Source organism: Malaclemys terrapin, chromosome 7 (genome assembly GCF_027887155.1).
Source record: "Malaclemys terrapin pileata isolate rMalTer1 chromosome 7, rMalTer1.hap1, whole genome shotgun sequence".
Taxonomy (NCBI): domain Eukaryota; kingdom Metazoa; phylum Chordata; order Testudines; family Emydidae; genus Malaclemys; species Malaclemys terrapin.
In genome coordinates, this window is record NC_071511.1 from 33,678,640 (window position 1) to 33,694,836 (window position 16,197).

Sequence of the window (16,197 nt, forward strand, 5' to 3'; positions counted from 1 at the left end):
CTTCCCCGCAGAGGGAGGGTGAGGTCCTTAGTTTTTCCTATATAGAGAATCACCCTGCATAGAGCAACCTGGTGCCCACCAATATCTCCTATGCAGCTCCCGAAACAGGGGTCTCTACAGTCCCTTTGCTGCCACCGGGTGGTCACGGCGGCTCATTACAGCCATCTGGCGGGGGAAGCGCACGCGCAGTAGGTTCCGGCAGCCCCTTCACAGGAGCAGCCCTGGCAAAACCCGGCGGCATCCCCTCCCCTTTTTCGAGCCAGAGGCATGTTGAGCTCCTATTGGTCCGGGCGGCGCAGGGGCGGGGCATAACACCCGTCCCGACCCCGGCCGCGCCCAGGCGAGGGTAAGGCGGGCTCGTGCTGGGCTTGCTCCGCCCCGTTCGCAGCTAGGGGACAGGAGCGCTGGGAGGGGCCAGACCAACTGAGCCTCTCCCCCGAGTGGCCGAGCCCCAGGCTACCCGCCCTGTGAGGAGGCCCCGCCTCCCCAGCGGGTGCCTGGTCTCCGCAGCGTGGGGCTGGCGGGGCTCTGGCTGACCGGACACCTCTGTCTCCAGAGAGAGACGCGCTCTGCGCTGGAGGGACAGAGCCTGGCCACAGGGTCCCGGCCTGGGGCTCTGGCCTGAGGGAGCCGCTTTGGCCGTTTGAATTCGCCCTTCAGAGCACGAGGTGGGTGAGGTGACAGCTTGGATTGGACCAACTTCCCGGGGGGCTTGCACAGCGCGCGGCGCTTTTCTTCTGGCCGGGCGGCGTTCTCCTCTCGCTAGCTGCCGCCCGAGCCTGCCGGGGGCACAATGGAAAAGTTTGGCTGCCCTTTGAACTGCTCGAGTCTCGCAGGCTCCCCCACCCCCATCCCCAGGCTCCCCTCCTGGAAAGCAGCGGCCCCTCCCCGGAGCTCCCAGCTGTTGCTTTTACGGGGGGGGGGGGCAGCTCGGAGGCTCGGGCAGCTGCGATGCTGCAGGGAGGGAGTTGGGGGGGAGGGGATGTGACCAAGCGGTGCCAGCAAACCCTGGCAGAAATTGGGGGGGGGGGCACCCGACTGTGCGTGCCTCCCCCCCTTTCCCCCCCCCCCGAGTGCATCGCCTCTGCTGGCATCGCTCGGGATGGCGGCTTCACTACAGCGGCGGGGGAGCCGCTCCTGCCGCTGTGCTGAGCGGCCGGGCTGAAGTGCTGCCGCGGCGCAGCTGCAGCGGTTCCATGTAGAGATCGGTGAGGCCGGACCTGACTCCGGTGTGACTTGAGGGGCTCAGAATTCGCTCTGTTTTCCTTCAGATGTGACCGCGAATAAGGAAATAAACCCTGTTACCTGATCACAGATCCTGGGTTGTCTGTAACCCTGGGACTGGCATAAGGAATCCAGGTAAATCTCAATCAGTCTAGGTACTTCTCTGGCCCCCATCACTGCAGTCTCCGTGCACCTCGTGATTATTAAGGGATTCTCCCCGCGCAATGCATGTGAAGTAGGGAAGTGTTCTTCTTAGTTGATAGGGGGTCTGGGAAATTCAGTGACTAGCCCAGGGTCACCTAGGGAACTTGGCCCAGATTCTTAAATGTATTTAGGCACTTAACTCCCATTGAAATCAGTGGGAGTTAAGCATTTAAATACCTTTGAGGTCAGATCTGGGCCTTTGTGGTTGAGTTAGGAATAGAACCCATGACTTCCCAGGCTCAGTTCAGTATCCTACCTACTAGACCGTCCTTTTCTCCTACTTAAAATGAAGCCAGCAGTTACAGCAGGGCCCTCCCACTAACTTTTCTATATGTGCATATTTTTTCAGTCTCACATGGATCATGAGTATGATTGAAATCCAGAGTCTTCAGATCCACAGCCAAGACCTGTTCTGCTTAACAATTCCTCCTTCTATTGGTGTTGTCCTGGAAATGAGCTGCTACGTCCCTGCTACCTCTATTTTACAGCTGTTGTGGCCTCCCAAGAGATGGTGAGGAAAGGGGAGGCGCCTGGGGCACTATTTAAGCTGGGTTTCTCCCTATGGCTGAGGTAATTCAGTCTTTGGCAGCAGGGGAGTAGAGGCAGGAGCTCTGAAAGATGGTGAGTCCCCACAGAGATGTGTGGAAAAGGGGAATATTCTGGCTGTAGTTGGTGGGATGTGTATATTGTTTGTTAAGCTCATGTGTGTCTGTCTCATTTATGGCTAATTTTACCCCTTCTTTTGGGTGATTTAAGTTTCCTTTTGGGGGGGAGGGGCGGGCAGAGAGAAGTGTGCCAAGAATCAATGGTTAGTGCCAACATTGTATTTAGTAAAAGCAGCAAAGAGTCCTGTGGCACCTTACAGACTAACAGACGTTTTGGAGCATGAGCTTTCGTGGTGAATACCCATTTCTTCGGATGCCATTCACCCATGAAAGCTCATGCTCCAAAACGTCTGTTAGTCTGTGAGGTGCCACAGGACTCTTTGCTGCTTCTAACAGGGCTACCCCTTTGACCATTGTATTTAGTGAGAGTCGCATTGGCAAAAGTAAACAAGAGGAAGGCCAGGTGTACACTACACACTTATATCGGTACAACTGTGTCGCTCAGGGATGTGAAAAATCCGCTATAGCCCTGCCACTAAAAGGCGCACAGTGTAGTTGCAGGATCCTGCAGACAAAACAATTCTACCCCCATGGAGCCGCAGCAGCTCCTGCACACACAGCGCTGTTTACACAGGCGCTTTTCATAGTTAAACTTTTGTTTTTTCCAGGAGTGCGTGTGTGGGTTTGTTTATTTTTTAACACAACTGAAAGACAAGTTCCGGTGTAGACAAAGCCTCAGAGTTTCACTGCTCGCTAAGTACAAGGCGGAATAGATTGTTTAGCGTAGTTAACACATTTCAAGGGACCATTCAAGGTGAAGTGGCCTGTTAACACTCCTCCAGTCACAGGGAAGAAAGTAAAGGGCGGAGGAGAAAGCAAAGGGGCTGAGGGATCACATACAAGAGTGAAGTGTGTGAAGGTAAGTGGGGTGATCCGTGGGTTTCCTCTATATAGTTGTCTGTAGGGTTCCAAGCATTGGCAAACACTGTCCCCTGCGTATACTTGGTGGTTCAAAGGGGAGTGGGTGGGGTGGCACCCAGTGGGTTTTGGAGTTCAGAGAATATCAGGTGTGCGAGGCTCTTGGCACCTTGCAGGATCAAGGCCTTTGAGTGTATTTATTATATAAGGAGGGTGTGTGTATAAATATGTTGTTGGTCAGAGGGACATTTTTGCAGGTTATAAAATGGAACACTTCTGTGTAGACTGAGTAGACCTTATTCCACAGTTGCCCATTCTGGGGTTTTCCCACCTTTCTGTCAAACAGCTGGTACTGGCCACAGTTGGAGACAGGGATAGTGGAATTGCAGGAAACTCCTTTTTATTGTGTTTATGTAAAGTCAAAGAAGCCGCTTGGAGGAAAGGGACCCGAGAGCCCCCTCTGGCTAATCAGCTGCAGAGAAGCCAGAGGACAGACTGGTTTCACTTCTCAGACATTAGCAGGTAGCAAGGAATGTTTGAAAGCCACTCAACTGCATGCAGAGCTCCATAAAGACTCTTTTGAAGTCGTTCTCTGAACCTGAGGCCTTGGCTATACTTGCAGATGTACAGCGCTGTGAGTTAAACCTGACTTCGTGCAGCTGAGTAGGGAAAGCGCTGCAGTCTGTCCACACTGACAGCTGCCCAGCGCACTGTCGTGGCCAGATTTGCGGCAATTGCAGTGCTATTGGGAGTGGTGCATTATGGGCAGCTATCCCACAGAGCACCTTTTCCCATTCTGGCGCCGTGGGTTGTGGGAAGGGGACGTGGGTGCGGGGGATTCTGGGTCCTGTCCCAGTGCCCCGTGATGCATCGCTTCGCATCCCAGAAATCGCTTTGTTTCCATCCACCTTTGGCGCCATCTTTCAACGGTTTCTGTGCAGTGCGATCTGTCTGCGGGAAATGGAATCTGAACTGCTGAGGCGTATGCTGACGAGTCTCGCCAGAACGTCACGTTTGGTTGTTGAACTATTCCTTAAGATCCAAAGTGAGAGTGAGGGTGAGGAGTCCGACGATGCTATCGAGCCGCGTAATGCGTACGACACAAAATTACTTGTGGCATTCACGGACATGCTCCGCACCGGGGAATGCCGCTTTTGGGCTCGGGAAACAAGCACCGAGTGATGGAATCACATCGTCGTGGAAGTCGGGGATGACGAGCAGTGGCTGCAGAACTTTCGGATGAGAAAAGCCACTTTCATGGGACTGTGTGAGGAGCTCGCCCCCACCCTGCGGCGCAAGGACACGAGATTGAGAGCTGCCCTGCCGGTGGAGAAGCGGGTGGCTATTGCAATCTGGAAGCTGGCAACTCCAGACAGCTACCGGTCAGTCGCAAACCAGTTTGGAGTGGGAAAGTGGACCGTTGGAATCGTGTTGATGCAAGTTTGCAAGGCCATTAATTGCATCCTACTCAGAAGAACCATGACTCTGGGTAACGTGCAGGCAATAGTGGATGGCTTTACACAAATGGGGTTCCCTAACTGTGGAGGAGCGATAGATGGGACGCACATTCCTATTCTGGCACCCCCCCCACCTAGGATCCGAGTACGTTAATCGGAAGGGGTATTTCTCTATGGTTCTCCAGGCGCTTGTGGATCACCGTGGGCGTTTCATTGACATTAACACAGGCTGGCCCGGAAAGGTGCATGACGCACACATCTTTCGGAACACTTGGCTGTTCAGGAAGATGCAGGCCGGGACTCTTTTTCCCAGAGCGGAAGATCACGGTAGGGGAAGTTGAAATGCCCATCGTGATCCTTGGAGATCCTCCTTACCGTTAATGCCATGGCTCATGAAACCCTACACAGGGAGCCTTGACAGCAGCAAGGAACGGTTCAATTACAGGCTGAGCCGGTGCCGAATGACTGTGGAGTGTGCCTTTGGCCGTTTTAAAGGGCCGCTGGCGATCTCTGTATGGGAAGCTGGACTTGGCTGAAAACAGCATCCCCGTGGTTATATCGGCGTGCTGTGCCCTCCATAATATTTGTGAAGGGAAGGGTGAAAGCTTCACTCAGGCATGGACCTCCGAGGTTCAACACCTGGAGGCTGAATTTGCACAGCCAGAGAGCAGGGCTATTACAGGGGCCCAGTGCGGGGCTGCAAGGATTAGGGATGCCTTGAGGGAGCAATTTGAGGCTGCAAACCAGCAGTGATATCTGATGCCCTGCACGGGAGTGAAGTGCAGTAGTTCCAATCTTTAGGAATCCGTCTCTGCTTAGCAGACAAGCAGACTTGCAGTGCCTGTTTATTTCCTGGGCTAAGGAGTCTTTTCCTTTATGTAATAAAAATGGTGAGTAAGGGGGACTGATTGTTTCAGGGCCGCACTGTCCCCTGGGTTTTTGTGCCTTGGGGAGAACCCAACAGCTTCAGGGGGCACCTACACTGAACACTGTCCCAACATTTTCCATGTTGGAGTTCGTCCTGGAAGATGTCTCGCTGCTGAGGGTGACCTGGGAAGCAAGGGAGGGTCTTCTATTGCAATGTGGCTTCCGCCCTGGTCCATATGCAGCTTGGCTGTGTGCAGCAATGGTCCCCCGGCCCCTTGCGGCACAGTGGCGTGGACACGTTAGCCTGGCTGGGACAAGGACCACGGTGGCTCTCCTGATAAACCTCCGCAAGCGCAATGCACACGTTCTGGATGAGGCATTCGAGGAGATTACCGAGGCTGACTACCGCGATGTGATAAACCACATCAACGCACTATTCCGCATCTAGTACTTCTGTTAGTCTCAAAGGTGCCACAGGACCCTGTGTTGCTTTTTACAGATTCAGGGTATGTCTACACTACGGGATTAATCCGAATTTATATAATTCGGATTTGAAAAACAGGTTGTATAAAGTCGAAACGTATGCGGCCACACTAAGCACATTAATTCGGTGGTGTGCGTCCAAGTACCGGGGCTAGCGTCGATTTCTGCACCGTTGCACTGTGGGTAGCTATGCCATAGCTATCCCATAGTTCCCGCAGTCTCCCGCGCCCATTGGGATTGTGGGTTAAGATCCCAGTGCCTGATGGGACAAAAAACATCGTCGCAGGTGGTTCTGGGTACAGCCTCACCTCCTCCCTCCCTCCTCCCTGCATGAAAGCAACGGACGGCAGACAACCATTTTCGCGCCTTTTTTCCTGGGTGGGTGAACACTGCAGACTCCATACCACGGCAAGCATGGAGCCCGCTGAGCTCAAGACAGCAGTCATGAACATTGTAAACACCTCGCGCGTTCTCGTGGAGTTTATGCTCAGCCAGGACCAGAAAAACGAGGCGAGGAGGCAGCGGCGGCGGCAGCGCAGCGACAAGCATGATGAGGACATTGACATGGATGTGGACACGGACACGGATACAGAATTCTGTGAAACCACAGGCCCCGGTGCTTTGGAGATCATGTTGTTAATGGGGCAGATTCTATCCATGGAACGCCGATTCTGGGCAAGGGAAACAAGCACAGACTGGTGGGACCGCATAGTGTTGCAGGTCTGGGACGATTCCCAGTGGCTGCGGAACTTTCGCATGCGTAAGGGCACTTTCATGGAACTTTGTGACTTGCTGTCCCCTGCCCTGAAACGCCAGAATACCAAGATGAGAGCAGCCCTCACAGTTGAGAAGCGTGTGGCGATAGCCCTGTGGAAGCTTGCAACGCCAGACAGCTACCGGTCAGTCGGGAATCAATTTGGAGTGGGCAAATCTACTGTGGGGGCTGCTGTGATGCAAGTAGCCAAAGCAATCACTCAGGTGCTGCTACGAAAGTTAGTGACTCTGGGAAATGTGCAGGCTATAGTGGATGGTTTTGCTGCAATGGGATTCCCTAACTGTGGTGGGGCGATAGACGGAACCCATATCCCTATCTTGGCACCGGAGCACCAAGCCACCGAGTACATAAACCTCAAGGGGTACTTTTCAATGGTGCTGCAAGCACTTGTGGATCACAAGGGACGTTTCACCAACATCAACGCGGGCTGGGCGGGAAGGGTTCATGACGCTCGCGTCTTCAGGAACACTACTCTGTTTAAAGGGCTGCAGCAAGGGACTTACTTTCCGGACCAGAAAATAACCGTTGGGGATGTTGAGATGCCAATAGTTATTCTTGGGGACCCAGCCTACCCCTTAATGCCATGGCTCATGAAGCCGTACACAGGCAGCCTGGACAGGAGTCAGGAGCTGTTTAACTACAGGCTAAGCAAGTGCAGAATGGTGGTAGAATGTGCATTTGGCCGTTTAAAAGGTCGCTGGCGATCATTATTGACTCGCTCTGACCTCAGCCAAAGAAATCTCCCCATTGTTATTTCTGCTTGCTGTGTGCTCCACAATCTCTGTGAAAGTAAGGGGGAGACGTTTATGGTGGGGTGGGAGGCTGAGGCAAATCGCCTGGCTGCTGATTACGCGCAGCCAGACACCAGGGCGATTAGAAGAGCACACCAGGAAGCGCTGTGCATCAGAGAAGCTTTAAAAACCAGTTTCATGACTGGCCAGGCTACAGTGTGAAATATCTGTTTGTTTCTCCTTCATGAAAACCCGCCCCCTTTATTGACTGATTTTCTGTAAGGAACCCACCCTCCCCCTTCCCCCAGCTTTCTTTCAAACCAAATAAAGTCACTATCATTTAAAAATCATTTATTCTTTATTAATAGATTAGAAAAAGAGGGAGGGAACCCGGGTGGTATTTGGGAGGAGGATTGCTGGGAAGGAAAAAGCCACAAAGAAAAGGTTAAAAAAATGACAGCCTTTTGCTTGGGCTGTCTACTGGGGTGGAATGGGAAGGTGTACGGAGCCTCCCCCCCCCCCGCGTTCTTACACGTCTGGGTGAGGAGGATACGGAACATGGGGAGGGTGGAACAGGGGCTGAAGCGGCAGTCTGTTTTCCAGCAGCCGTTCCTGAAGCTCCACCAGACGCCGGAGCATGTCTGTTTGCTCACGCAGCAGCCCCAGCGTTGCATCCTGCCTCCTCTGGTCTTCCTGCCGCCACCTCTCATCTCGAGCGTCCCTCCTGTCTTCACGTTGGTCCCTCCTGTCCTCACGTTCACTGGCTTCTTTCCTATACTTTGAAACTGTTTCCTTCCACTCATTCAGATGAGCTCTGTCACTGCGGCTGGATTCCATAATTTCAGAAAACATCTCGTCTCGCGTTCTCTTCTTACGACGCCTTATCTGTGATAACCTTCGGGATGGAGGAGGGAGGCTTGAGGAATTTGCAGCTGCTGTAGGGAGGGGAAAAAAGAGAGACTTGTTTAAAAAGCTACATTTTGCAGAACAATGCTTATACTCTTTCACGGTGACCAACACTATTCACATTACATAGCACATGTGATTTCTGTGCAAGGTCGCATTTTGCCTCTTAATGCTGAGTGCCTGTGGCTTTGCTGCTAGAGATCACAGGTCTGGGCAACAGAATTCGGCTTGCATGCGGCCATGGTAAGCCATTGTTTTACAGCTTCTGCGCCCTCCTTTCCCACATACCAAGCATAGCCTGTAGAGTGCTGCAGTTTTTCTGTTAACATTCAGCAGCAGCAGAAAACAAACTAACCACCCCCCCTCTCGCCATGAATTCTCTGGGATAATCGCTGTACCCCTCCCCCCCACCGCGTGGCTGGTATCAGGGAAGATCCCTGCAGGCACCAAACTAACCTCCCCCCCCCCCCCGCCGCTGCCCCCCTCCCGCCATGAATTCTCTGAGATGATCAGGGTACCCCTCCCCCCACCGCGTGGCTGGTAACAGGGGAGATCCCTGCAGGCACCAAACTACCCCCCCCCCCGCAGCTGCCCCCCTCCCGCCATGAATTCTCTGAGATGATCAGGGTACCCCTCCCCCCACCACGTGGCTGGTAACAGGGGAGATCCCTGCTAGCCAAACGCGAAAAACTCAGGGCCAATTTCCCATCTGCGCTTGGCTAACTGCAGGGAAGGATTTATTTTCCACCACAGGCAAACAGCCCAGTAGGAACGGCCACCTCTGTCCCCTTAATTAAGTTCCCATATTTCAACCAGGTTATCAGGAGTGATATCACTCTCCTGAGGATTACACAGCAAGATAAAGAACGGGTGTTGCTTGAATGCCAGCAAACACCGGGACCATACGCTGCCAGGCTTTGTCAGGCAATGATGCCAGATTACTTGCTGCAAGCATGGCGTGGTCAAGTGTCCTACCATGGAGGAGGGAATAAGGATGCACTGCCCAGAAACTTTGTGGCAAGGCTTTTGGAGTACCTCCAGGAGAGCTTCATGGAGATGTCCCTGGAGGATTTCCGCTCCATCCCCAGACACGTTAACAGACTTTTCCAGTAGCTGAACTGACCGCGAATGCATCCCAAGTCCTCAGGGCAAAGTAATCATTAAAAACCGTTTGCTTTTAAAACAAGTTTTATATTTTAAAAGGTAAACTCACCTGAGGTCCCTTCCATGGGGTCAGAGTCTTGGGTACTGGCTTGGGAGGGTACTTCAGTCAGGGTGAGAAAAAGATCCTGGCTGTTGGGGAGAACGGAGTGCTGTGTGCTCTCTGCAAGCTCCTCCTCCTCCTCCTCCTCCTCTCCCCCATCGGCAGAATCCTCAGGCGTCGCTGATGAGACTATCCCCGACCCAGAATCCACGATCACAGGTGGGGTAGTGGTGGCAGCCCCCCCTAGAATTGCATGCAGCTCGGCGTAGAAGCGGCATGTCCGCGGCTCTGACCCGGAGCGACCGTTTGCCTCCTTTGTTTTTTGATAGGCTTGTCTGAGCTCCTTGACTTTCACGCGGCACTGCTCAGAGTCCCTATTGTGGCCTCTCTCCATCATGCCCTTGGAAATTTTTTCAAAAGTTTTTGCATTTCGTCTTTTAGAATGAAGTTCTGCAAGCACTGAATCCTCTCCCCATACAGCGATCAGATCCAGTACCTCCCTCACGGTCCATGCTGGTGCTCTTTTTCGATTATCAGCCTGCATGGTTACCTGTGCTGATGAGCTATCTGTGGTTACCTGTGCTCTCCACGCTGGGCAAACAGGAAATGAAATTCAAATGTTCGTGGGGCTTTTCCTGTCTACCTGGCCAGTGCATCCGAGTTTAGATTGCTGTCCAGAGCGGTCACAATGATGCACTGTGGGATAGCTCCCGGAGGCCAATACCATCGAATTGCGGCCACACTATCCCTAATTCGAAATGTTAAAATCGATTTTGGCGCTACTCCGCTCGTCGGGGTGGAGTACAGAAATCGATTTAAAGGGCCCTTTACATCGAAATAAATAGCGTTGTTGTGTGGACGGTTGCAGGGTAAATTCGAATTAAAGCTGATAAATCCGAATTAAAGTCGTAGTGTAGACCAGGCCTTAGACTCACACGGCTACCCCTCTGATACTTGACACCACGCAAGGCACTGCATTTAGCCGTATGGAATGGAAATCTATCAACCTCATGAAGAAACTTGCACAAATACAGACAGATATCCTCTTCCTTTCCAAATGCAAACGGATGGACATCATACCAAATGGACTGAAGGTGAAAAATCCATTGCTATCTACATACTGCACAGACCACAGTGAGAGATTATGCCATACATTATCAAAGAAACTGAGGAACCACCTGATCAGCATCCTATACAGCAAACAGAAAAACATCAAGAAAGAGCTCTCCAACCTGGAGACTTTCATAAATAACCAACCCTCCACACAAATGGACTTGTCTAAAATAGGACAGGAGATCTACATTACACACTTCACCTCTCTACAAAGGAAAAAGGACTGTAAGCTGTCTAAAATCCTACCTGCCACATGGGGCCACAACAGGGGTACCCCTAACTCACCCAGCAATATCGTCAATTTATCCAGCTACACACTCAACCCAGCAGAAGAGTCTGTCCTATCTCGGGGACTCTCTTTTTGCCCCAGCACCCCCACGAACATGATACGGTTCTGTGGTGATCTGGAAGCCTACTTTCGCCGCCTCCGACTCAAAGAATACTTTCATGATAACACTGAACAGCACACTGATACACAGATACCCTCCCACCAACAACACAGGAAGAAGAACTCCACATGGACTCCTCCTGAGGGTCGAAATGACAGTCTGGACTTATACATAGAATGCTTCTGCCGACGTGCACAGGCAGAAATTGTGGAAAAACAACATCGTTTGCCTCATAACCTAAGTCGTGCAGAACGCAATGCCATCCACAGCCTCAGAAACCACCCTGACATTATCATCAAAGAGGCTGATAAAGGAGGTGCTGTTGTCATCATGAACAGGTCTGACTACCAGAAGGAGGCTGCCAGACGACTCTCCAATACCAAATTCTACAGGCCACTTTCCTCAGATCCCACTGAGGAATACACTAAGAAACTGCACCATCTACTCAGGACACTCCCTACACTAACGCAGGAGCAAATCAACATACCCTTAGAGCCCCGACCGGGGTTATTCTATCTACTACCTAAGATCCACAAACCTGGAAATCCTGGACGCCCCATCATCTCGGGCATTGGCACTCTCACTGAAGGACTGTCTGGATATGTGGACTCCCTACTCAGACCCTATGCCACCAGCACTCCCAGCTGTCTCCGTGACACCACAGATTTCCTGAGAAAACTACAATGCATTGGTGACCTCCCAGAATACACCATCCTAGCCACCATGGATATAGAGGCTCTCTACACAAACATCCCACATACAGATGGAATACAAGCTGTCAGGAACAGTATCTCTGATGACGACACAGCACAACTTATTGCTGAGCTCTGTGACTTTATCCTCACGCACAATTATTTCAAATTTGGTGACAATATATACCTCCAGACCAGTGGCACCGCTATGGGCACCCGCATGGCCCCACAATATGCCAACATTTTTATGGCTGACCTGGAACAACGCTTCCTCAGCTCTCGTCCACTCATGCCCCTTCTCTACCTACGCTATATTGATGACATCTTCATCATCTGGACCCATGGGAAGGAGACCCTGGAAGAATTCCACCATGCTTTCAACAGCTTCCACCCCACCATCAACTTCAGCCTGGACCAATCTACACGGGAGGCCCACTTCCTAGACACCACCGTACAAATAAGCGATGGCCACATTAACACCACCCTATACCGAAAACCCACCGACCGCTACGCCTACCTTCATGCCTCCAGCTTCCACCCCGGTCACACCACATGATCCATCGTCTACAGCCAAGCACTGAGGTACAATCGCATCTGCTCCAACCCCTCAGACAGAGACCAACACCTACAAGATCTTCACCAAGCATTCTCAAAACTACGATACCCACACAAGGAAATAAAGAAACAAACCAACAGAGCCAGACGTGTACCCAGAAGCCTCCTGCTACAAGAGAAACCAACAGAACTCCACTGGCCATCACCTACAGTCCTCTGCTTAAACCTCTCCAACGCATCATCGGTGATCTACAACCCATCCTGGACAATGATCCCTCACTTTCACAGACCTTAGGAGGCAGGCCAGTCCTCACCCACAGACAACCTGCCAACCTTAAGCATATTCTCACCAGCAACCACGCACCGCACCACAACAACTCTAACTCAGGAACCAACCCATGCAACAAACCTCGATGCCAACTCTGCCCACATATCTACACCAGCAACACCATCACAAGACCTAACCAGATCAGCTACAACATCACCGGCTCATTCACCTGCACGTCCACCAATGTTATATATGCCAGCAATGCCCCTCTGCTATGTACATTGGCCAAACTGGACAGTCACTACGCAAGAGGATAAATGGACACAAGTCAGATATCAGGAATGGCAATATACAAAAACCTGTAGGAGAACACTTCAACCTCCCTGGCCACACAATAGCAGATGTAAAGGTAGCCATCTTACAGCAAAAAAACGTCAGCACCAGACTCCAAAGAGAAACTGCTGAGCTCCAGTTCATTTGCAAATTTGACACCATCAGATCAGGATTAAACAAAGACTGTGAATGGCTATCCAACTACAGAAACAGTTTCTCCTCCCTTGGTGTTCACACCTCAACTGCTAGCAGAGCACCTCACCCTCCCTGATTGAACTAACCTCGTTTTCTCCACACTGATTTATACCTGCCTCTGGAGATTTCCATTACTTGCATCTGAAGAAGTGAGGTTCTTACCCACGAAAGCTTATGCTCCCAGTACTTCTGTTAGTCTCAAAGGTGCCACAGGACCCTCTGTTGCTTTTTACAGATTCAGACTAACACGGCTACCCCTCTGATATTCCGCATCTAAGCATGCATGCCTAACCCTCCTCTCCCAACGAGCCCGCACCGAAAAAATTCCTTCCCGGAGGGGGGGGGAGCACTTACCGGGAACGTGCTCTTCTGTTTGTCCTCCACCAAGTACCGCCCGCTGCAACTGGCTACCTTCCTGCTGGCTCGAGAAGAGCTCCTGGCTGCATGCCTCCAGGGATTCCGGGGTGTCTCCATCTGGCCCACCACCATCACTCCTGTTTTGTTCTCCCCCCCCCTCCCCTCGGGCTCTGAAGTGTCCATGGTGGTGCTCGGAGTGGAGGTGGGGTTAACCCCAAGTATCACCTCCAGCTCTTTGTAGAATCGGCAGGTTGTGGGGGGAGCACCCGAGCGGCCGTTTGCATCGCGGGCTTTGTGGTACGCGTGCCGGAGCTCCTTCACTTTAATCCTGCACTGCAGGGCGTCCCAGTCATGGCCCCTTTCCATCATGTCCTTTGATACCTTCCCGAAGGTATCGTAATTCCTACGGCTGGAGCGCAGCTGGGACTGTACAGCTTCCTCCCCCCAAACACTGATGAGGTCCAGCAACTCGCCATGGCTCCATGCTGGGGCTCGCTTGGCACGTGGAGGCATGGTCACCTGGAAAGATTTCGCTGATAGCACTCCACACCACGCCGGGCTGAGCAAACAGGAAGGGGATTTTTAAAATTCCCGGGGAATGTAAAGGGTCGGTCACATGGTTGGTTACGTGAGGCCAGGGCAGTAGAGTTTGAACGGATAACCAGAGTGGCTAGAACAGGCATTGTGGGATACTGCCGAATAATTCCGGAGGCCATTCACAGCGCTTTGGGGGGGCCACACTGGCGCTGCAGCGGCAGCGCAATACTCGCTATTCCTCTCGGAGAGGTGGAGTACATGCAGCGCTGCAACCACGGAGATACAGCGCTGCAAATTCCTTGCTAGTGTGGACGGGGAATGAGTTACAGCGCTGGGGGAGCCTTTACAGCGCTGTAACTCGCAAGTGTAGCCAAGGCCTAAGTGGGAGAGGGACCACGTGTTTGGGTTTCAAAGGGTTTGTTATGTTTAGGGGACAACTGAACTATTTAGTTCTTGGGTAAAAGATCAGTGACTGGTGGGTGCAGGTGCCCTGCATAACTATACAATAACATCACCACAGCATTTGCCCCCCTACCAGTGCAGAGGGTGTTACTTACCTAATGTTTCTAACCTGGTTAGTCTGATATCTAGTTTTCTGTCCCCCTGCCCCTCTCAAAGGAGCGGCGGGGGGAACAGACTAAGCTCTGTGGTGCAAAGGCTGCTTCTCAAGCTATGTCTGTGCTGTGCCTGACGCAATGGCTCCGTAACCTCAACTGGGTTTCCAGGTGCTACTGTGCTATTATTAATAATAATAAAGACTCCAACCCCCTAACTCTGCTCTTCTACCTCTTTCCTGCCCTTTGTCTTTGTTGTAGAACTTGAATCCTTGGTGCCACAGAGCTCCTTGTCCCCCACTGACTCTGGGAGGGGAAGATGCAGAAATCTAAAATTAACATCAGCAGAGAGTCCTGTGGCACCTTGTAGACTAACAGACGTGTTGGAGCATGAGCTTTCGTGGGTGAATACCCACTTCGTCATATTCACCCACGAAAGCCCATGCTCCAATATGCCTGTTAGTCTACAAGGTGCCACAGGACTCTTTGCTGCTTTTACAGATCCAGCCTAACACGGCTACCCCTCTGATACTTAAAATTAACATGTGCACTTAGAACTACGCTGGTCTTTCAGACTCTGCAAGTGTGAGAATAATTCCCTAGCAATAGTGCTTTTCAACCAGTCATTTGGTATCAGTCCAGCTCTGTGAGATGGAACGGGATCTAGCTCCTGTCTTCGTACTTAGTGGATCCCCATTACAATAGTATTTGAGCCCCTCGCAATCTGCAGTGCCTGGCTGTTATTCCCTCTGTACAGGTGGGGAATTGAGGCACAGGGAAGCTATGTGACTTGCCCAAGGTAACACAGGGAGTCTTGGTGGAGCAGGGAATTGCACCCAGATCTCATAAATCACAGGCTGGTGTCCCACCACGGCGCTGCATCTTACGAAGAGGGACACCATACCCTAAGCCAACACCCTCTCAACACACAGCTCAACTCTGTTTTTCCACAGTGATAGTCTCCCCGAGGGGAGATGCACCGTTCCTGGAGGTACTGCAATACCAGGTCGATGCGTGGAGGGGATGGAGCAAGCTCCTATTCCATCTCCCTGTTCGTACGAAACCCTCCATTCTCACTGGCAAAGCAGAGCTCAGTACAACCAGAAAGGTGCATGTTTTGCACAATGGCATATGTTCCAGTTGTTTGTTTCTATCTCCTGAATCTACCACCATGTGACTTTCTGGAGCATGCATGAGAACATCCCCATCACAGAAAAGAGAAGTCAGGTTCAGTTTCCACTGCCTTATCGGGCGATGTGCTGGAGAGCTGCTTATCCCTGTTCCCGTGCTGCATGCGAGCTGAATATAAATCCGTCTCTGAGGAGATTAGAATCCAAAGAGTTTCTGAGGGGCAGGTCTGCTCTAGTATCGAAAATGTGCCATTTATTGGGGAGGGGCTGTCATCTCAAAGGTTCCTTTGCCTTTCTTTTCCTTTCCCTCCCTCCCTCCCAAGACTAGGTAAAGCTGCAGCAACGGATTCCTAGAGTTTAAGGGCAGCAGGGACAATGGGATCATTTGATCTGACTGCCTGTGTAACACAGGCCATAGAATTTCATCCATTTGCCCCTGTAGGGAGCCAACTAACGTGTTGGACTACGGTGGCATGCAGGCTTGGAGTCTGGCGAGATGGAGAATACAACGCTGCCCTCAGCCGTTTCTTCCAACGGGGCACCAGTGAACATGCCAAAGCTATCAACTCTGTCAGGTGGGATCCCTGCAGATTTAGGTGCTTGTCTACATGGGAATGGTTCCTGCCATGGCTATAGTGGAATAGCTTTGGAAGCAGAGCAGTAATTTTGGGGAATAAAGTTGCTTTTATTTGGAATAGAG

At 51.8% G+C, this 16,197-nt stretch overlaps 2 protein-coding genes and 1 pseudogene across 3 annotated transcripts; 1 reads left to right on the top strand and 2 right to left on the bottom strand.

Annotated features, from left to right (window-relative positions):
- Positions 1-423: 423 nt before the first annotated feature.
- LOC128840751 (uncharacterized) lies at positions 424-14,734 on the top strand. Of its 2 annotated transcripts, XM_054035143.1 has the most exons (4): positions 424-668; positions 1,272-1,359; positions 1,778-1,939; positions 9,816-14,734. In XM_054035143.1, the coding sequence occupies exon 4, from the start codon at positions 10,361-10,363 to the stop codon at positions 12,122-12,124; it is 1,764 nt and encodes a 587-aa protein (XP_053891118.1). In that variant the 5' UTR covers positions 424-668; positions 1,272-1,359; positions 1,778-1,939; positions 9,816-10,360; the 3' UTR covers positions 12,125-14,734. The 2 variants fall into 2 exon arrangements, with proteins under 2 accessions (XP_053891118.1, XP_053891119.1); XM_054035144.1 differs by lacking the exon at positions 1,272-1,359.
- Positions 7,684-9,793, bottom strand: LOC128840759 (uncharacterized). Its single transcript, XM_054035156.1, has 2 exons — positions 9,384-9,793; positions 7,684-8,199 (listed from the first exon to the last, which is right to left on the bottom strand). Exons 1-2 carry the CDS (start codon positions 9,769-9,771, stop codon positions 7,793-7,795), a joined length of 795 nt encoding a protein of 264 aa, XP_053891131.1. The 5' UTR covers positions 9,772-9,793; the 3' UTR covers positions 7,684-7,792.
- Positions 14,735-15,343: 609 nt separating the features above from the next.
- LOC128841360 (U2 spliceosomal RNA) lies at positions 15,344-15,422 on the bottom strand (annotated as a pseudogene).
- Between the last annotated feature and the right edge of the window lie 775 nt (positions 15,423-16,197).